This window comes from Gopherus evgoodei, chromosome 7, assembly GCF_007399415.2.
Source record: "Gopherus evgoodei ecotype Sinaloan lineage chromosome 7, rGopEvg1_v1.p, whole genome shotgun sequence".
NCBI classification, from domain to species: Eukaryota; Metazoa; Chordata; order Testudines; family Testudinidae; genus Gopherus; species Gopherus evgoodei.
The window spans coordinates 26,110,999-26,120,998 of NC_044328.1; the positions used below are offsets into that span (position 1 = coordinate 26,110,999).

Consider the following 10,000-nt stretch of genomic DNA (forward strand, 5'->3'; position numbering starts at 1 on the left):
TTGTTGAATAGGGCCAGTGTGAGTATTTTAACCTTTTAAATTATAATATTGGCTGAATGTAATAGCAATATGGCCAAGGCATAAATGCCCCTTCCTCGCCCCTCCCCCTGGACGACTGTTTCATGTAATGGGTGTACAACTGGGGAAAATAAAGCAACGACAGAAATGTGCTTTTCTAATAAGACATTCCACAAAGACTTCACTTTTTAAAAGAAGAGGATTCTGACATTTTTTTGTGCAAAGCATCCTGCCTCCCACATGTGTGATATTTCTCTTAGCGTTTTGTTAATAGCAAACAGTGGACCAGACTCCCCAGAGGCTGGCTATGTTGACAGCTGAGAAACAACATGGTCACTTCTGGTAATGTCAGACAAGGCCAGCTCACTCACCAGTCAAGGACCAGACACTTCTCAAGTTCCCTAAATGAAAATCTGACTAGCCTTAGTTTCTTTCTCCTCGTACTTGGACCTAAGTGGAAAACCTCAATTTTGACATTCTGTTAATTGTACTTCATCATAATAGCAGGCTGACTAAAGTCAAGGACTCTCTAAGATCAAAGCCAAGTACAGTACACCTGCTTTGGCATCTTTAGAACAAGTGTTATGAACAGGCATGAGATTAATATCCTTGACTAGCTAGCTCATTTTTTAACACTTATGCACTGACATGCCAAAATCTATTGCTGCTTTTTAGTTAACTCCTTGACAGGAATATAATTCAGACTGTCTTAACTTTAGTTTTGTTTAATTTTTGTCAGAATGAAATTTCTCATTAATTTATGTACAACAGATATTAATAAATTTGTTCATGTAGTGATGTGACTTCAATTTCTCAGTTCATTAATTTCAACAATATTAATTTATTTCAGATTAACCATTACAACTTTATGGTTTGGAAGACTTGTGTATGTACACATTTCTTATGTAATATAATCTTTTAAAATGATTATCACCACAGTGTAAAAGAGTGAAATTGTTGTAACTATATGATTTGAGCTCCAAGCAATTTTGATTTGATGTACTCTGAAGGCAGCTGTACTAGTTTATTTTATAAACTCAAGCGCCTTTAGAACTCTGAACTACATCTTACGAGCTACATTTTATAAATAGATTTTAAATTTAGATTCTGTTTGTTTTTCCCAGTTAGATTTGTGAAACAAGTCTCAACATTAAAAAGTTTTTTTTTTAAATTTGTTCATCCAGTATATAAAAACTGGACTCCAAAAGATGCCATATCGTATTAGCGTAATATAACAATGTAAGGATTTGAGTAATATAAAAATATGTATGCTGGCAGAGAACATTTCCATGTAATTCATCTATATTTGATATATAAAGTTTCCATTAAAGATGCTGCACTCCATAATTGTATTAGGCTGGGTTAGGCATACATGCAGGTAGAAGCAAAGTATGTGTCTATCTTGTACATGGAAAGGCTAATCACAGGTTTACAGCTGAATTTACATGCCAGATTCTCTTGCGTTCTGGGCCCTTTATGCCATTCTGACAACAAAAAGGTCTTGGATGGTAGCCAGGTCTTGCCAGGTGTGAATGCCCCTGGTGAGGCAGAACTTTCAGTTGGTGTAGAGCTGGCACAGCTAACCCATGTCACATCTCTATGCCGCCCCAGGGCAGGAGACAGGTACGGGGCTTGGTCAGAGTGTAGTATGCTTCATTTTCTCCAGTTGACATACGGTCTCCTTGGGAATCACTGTCAGCTCACATAGGTTAGAACAGCCTAGGGCCAGAACCATCATGACTGGCCCAGAGAATCTGGTAGTTGAGAGCCATCCTTCTCTTCTGTGCCGAATAGGTTTCAACGTAGGAGAGAATCTGGGCCTATATATATTCAGAATCATTAAGGAGATGCCATCTTGTTCTGTCTCAAGGTGATACTGAAGAAGCAACAAGAAAGTACTGCCAAGTCATATGTCCTCCATTGGTCCTTGACTCTACCTGTTTCTCTCTTCCAAAATAGAATTCTGAAAAGTATAATTTAACAGGGGAAATCCAATTTTTTTTCAGAAGTTGTGTGCATAAATATATTAGTAATGAACACAACAAACTGATACTAATTTTTGTAACAACTAACTATGTGCAAGTATAGGTCATACAGTGCAGGAGTTTGGGTTATCTACTGCATAATTGCATTTTCTGGAAAAATTCTACATTGTTTCTTTTTTAACAAAAAATATTGTTAAACGTGATGACACTTTTTGGTCACACTTAGAGGTTTTGGTCAGCTGTGGCCTTCTGATGCATAATTAAACTAATACTATTTGTGCACAGAATAAAATTGGTTACCTTTACATTTCCCTCAGTATACTCCCCAATGAGTGAATTCTCTCAGTGTTGTACTATCAAGCTGCTGGTCATACAAACTGAGATCAAATCTCTTTCGACAGAAGAATTTACTTAGTCCTTTCAGCAAAGAGCTTATGATCAGTCTTTTTGTTGTGTATCTGTACAGCACCTAGCAGTCCTGGTTTATGATTATGGCTCCTAGGTGCTAGGGTAATGTAAGTAATAAATAATAGTAATTTTCTTCACCAGGCAATTAATAATTCTAATTTTAAAAAGAATATTGAATATGTTTTGCTCTGTATTGCAATCATATATTAAACCAATGTGAAATATCTTTCACCATCTACAAACTATAAATTATATTAGAAAATCAAGTCTTAACTACATTTTGCATTTCTGAGTCCACAGCTGGCCAGAGCTTTCTTGCTAAAAAAATAATGTGCAGCACCATAAATAGGTATTGTGCTTATTGGGGGTGGGTGGGAGGGGAGGCTTCTGCCCCAAAGAACTTACATTTTAAAGCTCTGATCTTGCAAAGACTTATGTACTTGCCTAAACGTTATGAACGTAAGTTGTCCCACTGAAGTCATACAAAGTTGACAGGATTACTCACATGCCTAAAATGAAGCATGTACAGAAATGTGTGTAGGATCAGGGCCCAGGGCGCCAATCTTATAGACCCTTACTCACATGAGTAGTTCTTACTCACACTAGTAGTCCAATTGAGGTTAAACAAACAACTTACTCTGAAAGTAACAGTTTATAGAATCTGGTCCTAAATAAGATGTAACTTGGCAGATGATGTATGCAAGCACTGGGGAAAGTGGAATGGAAATAAGAGTGACCATTAAGAGGCAAAGGAGCTTGGAGCAGCCCTAACAATGCTTATGTTGGGGGCTAAAACTTCATCTGGATATGGAGAGAAGAAAGATGGTTTTAAACCATTTTGTCTCTCCCTCCAAGTCATTACAGATGTGCCGAGCAAAGTATTATTTTCTCACATTCAGCCAAATCCAGTAATTGGTTTGCCTAACAGCAAGGGCTACAATAAACCCCAGTGAACCCTACAATGCCATTACTCATTTGTACTAAGGGCTGTATTGTGTGGGATATTGCAGGGCTTAATTCTGTGACCTCTTCTGTTCAATGTGTGTATAAGGCCTCAATGGGAGGCCATGAGACAATTTGTGTTACAATGATGTTGGTATGCTGGTGATCTTTTACGCTACGTCTCAGACTTCTTTGGACCTGGACAGTACAATCAATCAGGTTTCCTAGCATTGGATGAGAGCAAGCTGGTTGAGTCTTAATCCAGACAAGAGGCTATGTAGGGGTAAACAAACATGCCAAACAGTGATATCTGCCCCATTAACTAAAGGGGCGTATTGCCTTTTATAATTCAGGTCCAAAATCAATTAGACCCTTGGCTGCTTCTGGATCTTCAGATAAACAGCAGTGAACAAGAGTTCTTATTTCTGTCTTTTCTTGACTAAGTAGGTGTGACCATTTCTAATAATGCAGAGATGTCAACCATTATTTATGCTTCTTTCACCTCCAGATTCGATGATACAAGCACACTCTATATAGGGCTTGAAGATCACTCCAGAACTTCAACTGCTGCAAATGGCAGCTGCCCAATTTCTTATTTTATTTCAATTTATAAAATTTGCTGATCAGAAAACTCACTAGTTGTAAGACACTTATTAACACACTTCAGAAATTGACTCAGTGTCAATAAATGACTATTTGAAAAAAGGAGAAATCCTCCAAATAACCCTTCATGCAAAAGCCCTTGTGATGTTTGATTAGGGAAGCACATATGACAGTTCAGAGGGTGCACTCGCTTCCCATTCCTTTTTGGTACATTTCAATTCAAGGTGTTGATTTTGAACTATAAGTGTCTCTGTAGTTTGTCTGCTGGATATTGTAGGGACCCACTCTTTATTTGTGTGTTTATGTCTAGCTAGGACACGTAAACGGAAAATCCTTAAAGTCTTGGAGTAGGACATGCACATTGGATGCAGAGTGATATCACAATGCCTATGCACTTCTTAAATCCTGCTTAAGTCCTCAAAATAGAGCTTAGGTGGGATGTAAATGGTTCATGGACCTTGACTGGCTCCCTAGAGTTGGGTGAATTTCACACTCATGCGTTTTTAGCCTTCAACTCAGGAGTCTGATTATCTCTTTGGTTTGACAAAACCAGAATATGTTGCTGCCAGACGTGTGTAGTTACTTGGGGCCAAATTTTTTAAATTATTTAGGTGCCTAAAAATAAAGATAGGTGTCTAGTGGAAGTTAGGCACCTAACTTGTTTAGGGCTTTTGGAAATTCCACTAGATGCTTATCCATATTTTTAGTTGCTTAAATACCTTTGAAAATCCAGTCTCTGAGGGCTGGGTTTTTGTTTTGTTTTGTTTTGATGGGGAGTGTTCAAGTAGGGAGGCTTTCTTATTGTCATTATGTACATTTTGATCATTTTAGTAGGCATTTTCAATTTATTTTATTATCTGGCTAAATGGATGTTGACAGACTCATGTGGAAAAAATATATAAATAAATATTGCCTTCAAGATAGCTGCCCAAATATCATATATTGTGTTTTCTGTCTATCGTAAATTATTTTCATTTGGTTCTTAAGTTTTATGTAGGCATATGGAATGGTGGTGAGGTTTGTTTGGGGTTTTTTGGGAGGTGATCTTATAAGTGGATGGCACTTTTACAAGAATATGGGTTCTACCTGGCATTGTTTTTTTAATTTACTTTTGACACAGTAAAGATTTACTATGCCATTAATTGTTAGTCTAACTGTTGTTCTTTTAGGCAGTCCTACAATCAGATCTTTACAACTGAACCCGTAGGTCTCCCTGGATCCAACTGCAGGTCACCACGTAGATTGTCTGCTCTTTGGCACAGGGATGGTGGCCAAGATTTTCAGAAATCACTAGTGATTTAGATGCCTCAATTTTGGGAGAGCCCAACTTGAAACCCGAAGGGTCTTGGTTTTCAGTGAGCAGGCACATTTGCAGATTGGCTCCATTGAAATGTGTCAAGTTGAATATCCAAAAATTAAGGAATGCAGAATCACTAATCACTTTTGAAAACCATGGCCTTTGTCTTCATCTGTGTTTGGAAAGTGCCTGGTATACTGTGGGCACTACTGCAATGTAAACAATAATGTTCTATATTTTTGTTGAGAAATGTGGAGCTAAACTTGGGAGGTTTCAGTGTCTGCAATCCCATCTGACTTCAGTAGGAGGTGAAGTGTTTCAATTCAACAGAATTGGGGGGAGGGATAGTTCAGTGGTTTGAGCATCGGTCTGCTAAACCCAGGGTTGTGAGTTCAATGCTTGAGGGGACCATTTATGGATTTGGGGCAAAAATCTGTCTGGGGATTGGTCCTGCTTTGAGTAGGGGGTTGGACTAGATGACCTCCTGAGGTCCCTTCCAACCCTTTTATGCTATGGTTGGGCTCTGTATCTGAAACAGTTAGGCAACTAACCCTAATTTGAACTGTTCAAATTAATCAGGCATTACTTATCATCCATACTTTGAGAAATGTCATAAAAAGGAAAAGCCCTTTGTGGATGTTCTTATTCCTCTTATAAATTTGCATTGCACCATAATTCTGCCCCAATGTCATTTGGTGACCAAGTGAATTCTGCAATTGATTTATAAAAAATACCCATGATAATGCTCATACAAAATCACACAAAGAAAAAAGCAGAAGCTTAGAGTTGCCTGTTTTAATTAAAACCTTTCATTTTTCACATAGGGCCAAATCCTGTATCTAATTTAACATGGCAATAATGGGCCCATAAAGCCCAACAAGATGTTCAAATTGGTTAAATCTGGTTAGTCAGTACCAGGGAAGGTCAGCCAATTGAACAACAGTTTCAACCAGTTTTCATTTTTTGACATATGGTAAAATAACAATTACATCATGTACAAATAGGGGGAAATATATTATTCTGTAATACTACAGTTAAAAATGTTCATCAAAAATGTATGCAGAGAATGTATAAAGAAATGTAAGGAGCGTACATGATCTGTAAGGAGCATTAAGAGACGTGTGTTTAGTTTAAAGTTTAATGTATTTAAACTAAAGGGAAAATGCCAGGAAAGCAGCTGCTATATCCTTTAACGCAAGAATTAAAATCAAACTAGGATTTGCTTCAAATTTTAGCATATTTTTGTGCTACTGTTTTTAGTCTGACATTCTTGTATTTATATTGCAGAACCAGAAAACTAAGAATGTTGTCCTTTCTAATGTCAGTTTAGGTCAAAAGGCACTGCTCTCCAAAAAGACATGATTATAGAGTTTTAGTGTATGCACTAAAAAGCCTGCAATACACAAAAAAATGAGAGATCCAGCTCACCTTGAAGTCCATTTCCATTTGCACTGGTGCAAGATGGTGGAGGAGAGGCTTGGGGCCTGACAACTGGAGCAAAGGCGCTCTTTTGTTTCACTGCAGAGATGACATTGGCAGGTGAGAATGAGAAAATGCCGTGTGTACTGCTACAGTTTGAAGGGAGGGTGACCGAAGAGGCTGCCATTGTAGGGCTTGACGGCACTACTGCAATAAAGCAAAAATAATCAGGACTCAGACTGAGTTTTTTCATGGCAAACATAGAAAAAGAGAGTGATAGGGCCTTGCCTCTTAAAATATTGGGAAAAAATATATATAAAAATAAAAATAATGAAATGCCTTGGCTTGGCCACTCTCTGGATAACAGGCAAACTCTTTTGTGTTGGACTTCTGTTACAAATTGTGCAGTCCGATTTTTTGTCTCTGAGATCATATTATGGCAAATAAAGATCAATTTACTATATTCATTTTTACGTCCAGCCTCCAGAGTCACCCCTCCTTTTATCCAGTAGCTCACATTATAAAAATCAAAACAATGCAAGTATCTGATTTTGTAATAAACATGAATCTATATGATGATGTGTTACTAAAAATAGACACTTACTGCCATAAGGAGAGTTAGCTGAGGAGCCATTAAGAAATCCAGGGGAACCTGGTACACCTAGATTGGGCATGCCGGCATTGCCATATCCATTCATGCTATTGCTGACTGTGTTGTAATTGGACTGCTGAGGAGTACTGCTTGGAACATATCCTCGCGGGGAAACACTGCTTGTGTTGCGACTGTAACCTACTGTGTTAGAAAACCCCCCAACCCGAAAAAATAATGTTATTATTTATAATATAAACTTAGAGGGCTGGGGGGGGGTTTCCTCATGCATCATATATTACAGAGTTTTAATTGATTGCACAGCTTTGCTCTAAGTTGTCTGTTACTGCCCTATCAACTCTTGCAGTTAAGATAACCTTATCATGCCAACCTTACTTAAATCATCTGCGAGCACTCTATGTTGTCTCTCCTCCTAGCATAGGCAGCCAACAAAAGCTCTCTTCGATCCAAGCATGTCAGTTTCCTTCACATTTGTCTTTAGTAGCAATTATCAACAAGCTTGATTCCTGGTTTGTACCAACATACTGGATGAACTTTCAGCCTCTCCAGACCTTCAAATGCCATAGCTGACAGGAAAAAACTTGTTTGTTGCAGTGATTTAACTTTAAAAGGCTGTTTTGGGATCTTCATTTTTATGATTGATGTTTTTATACTAACATTAAGCTAGTACCTTCATAAAGGTGCATGTTTCCATGAAGACTAACCCAGAATCAAGGTGGAGAATGTTTGAGATTTAAAGCTTGGAAGTAGATTAAAAGACACATTTTTTGTAAGAAGAGACAAAGCAGAATCGAGATTTCGAACCATAGAAGATTAGCATGAATTTATTCGCATCTGTGCAATCAATTTATAATTATGTTGTAAGCAAAAATATATGGTTTTGAACATACCTAGGAAGCGGTTTTTACTCCTTTCATTAGTATAAAACTTAATTTAAAATGCAGTTTGCTATATGTATGTTAAGTTAGAAAATTTAAAATTGTTACAAGGATTGCATTTTTATATATTACATACCTACATTTGTATAAAATGTGCTTACATTTATAAAAATATCTAAAAATATCAGTGTGGGCAAATTAGATTTGTCTGTGTAGATGTTCAATAAACATGTGGAGGATATCCAGACATAGTTGCTTTTTAATATAAATATATATGTGTATATATACACATTTCATATATAATGTTAATAAAGTGCTGTCATATATTTCTGCATTTTGCATAAATCTTTTCATTGGAGATGCTTCATGATAAAAGAAAACCAAAGAAAGGGAAGAATTAAGTGTTATCTGGAATTTAAAGACTGCACTCCATTACACGATCAAAGATAAAGGGAGGAGGAGGAAGACAGAGCATAGTGATGGCATCAGCCAGTATTAATAGACGTTGTCTAAGAACAGTCAACAACATGACGGATTAACTCATGAAACCCCACATACCTTGGTCATTAGCTTGTGATGTTTCTGAAACATTAACTGCTAGCTGGCTGCTAAATGAGTTCACTCCCATCATGCCAGTGTGAGCCGGAGTGTTGGCAAGAGTAGGAATCTGGTTGTGATTGCGTGGCACACTGTATAATGCTTCAGCAATGTCAGCTGCTCGTTTCAGGATTATTTCCTACAAAGCAGTAAAAGAATTAATTGCTAATATGTAGTGTACTTGTTTATGTTACCAGATCCCTATGAAATGCCCTAATTTGGAATAACATTATCATTAGTGGTAGAGATTATGGTAAAATTCTGATGGATGTGGGGATTTAATATTTGTTTCTGTGGCTGTGATTGAACTTTTTATTCTTCCTCCTGGTTACTGAGGTTATGTTCACTTTCCTATCAGCATAAACAATACAAAGCAGTGAAGAAGTTAATATAAAAAACTGGTCTAGTGCTGTTACTCATGTGACAATTGTAAAAATATACTTTATATAGAGACTGCAGAAATGTTTTTCCATTAGTTTGTAAAATACAGTACGTTTTATCTGCTCTGTTTAGCAGATTTACTTAGGATTTCCCATTAGTCAGCGTATATTTTGGACCAAGTTCAAGGTTATTCTCTTGTCTTAATGATTGCTTATGTTTTTGGCACTTTACACTTAATTGTCATTTCTGATAGGAAAACTAGCTGTAAGAAGAAAATGCGAAGATGAAGCATTTCCCTTGGAGCACTGCATCGTATCAGACTGCCCTCAAGGTGGCTGGCACATCTACACCGTGTACAAAAAGAATGTATTGATATTTTGCCAACTTTGCAAATACAAGGTACTGATTTACATACGTATGCATGTATATGAAAAAAGCACTGGTGACCTACCTGGTTGTTGTGGGGCATTCCATATAGGGCTTCGACAAGGTCAGCCGCTCTTTTAAGTAATACTTCCTACAGAAACAAAGCAAGCTACTTTATATTTTTCAAAAAATAACCATTATTTTAAAAACAAAAACCAACCAGAAAAGATAAATAATGTTACAAATTTACAGGGGGACTGTATGAGGAACTGATAAACTCGGCAAAATATAGCACACAATAGCCTGATGCTATTGTTATATTTAATGGTGGTATTACAAAGATAGGAAGGTATTTTGTTTTGGAGGAAAATATTGTTTGTGGTTTCAAATCAAAGTTAGATATGAGCCTAAAAATAATATTGCATTTTACATCCAGCTGTTCAATTATGATTGACTAGAAAAGGTGTTTGCTGCTGTAGCATGTAGCTCCAGTGCT

General features: G+C 37.1%; 1 protein-coding gene across 7 annotated transcripts in view; it reads right to left on the reverse strand.

Annotated features, from left to right (window-relative positions):
• The window catches only part of EBF3 (EBF transcription factor 3), a 133,762-nt gene that overhangs the window by 2,827 nt on the left and 120,935 nt on the right, over positions 1 to 10,000 (reverse strand). For 4 of the 7 annotated variants that reach the window (XM_030570747.1, XM_030570743.1, XM_030570741.1 and 1 more), the window contains exons 12-15: positions 9,590 to 9,655; positions 8,719 to 8,896; positions 7,277 to 7,465; positions 6,682 to 6,879 (exon numbers count right to left, since the gene is read on the reverse strand). In XM_030570747.1, coding sequence (XP_030426607.1) covers positions 6,682 to 6,879; positions 7,277 to 7,465; positions 8,719 to 8,896; positions 9,590 to 9,655 — 631 coding nt within the window. The remainder of the gene's footprint in view (positions 1 to 6,681; positions 6,880 to 7,276; positions 7,466 to 8,718; positions 8,897 to 9,589; positions 9,656 to 10,000) is intronic. The other 3 variants (XM_030570746.1, XM_030570745.1, XM_030570744.1) reach the window with 1 other exon arrangement.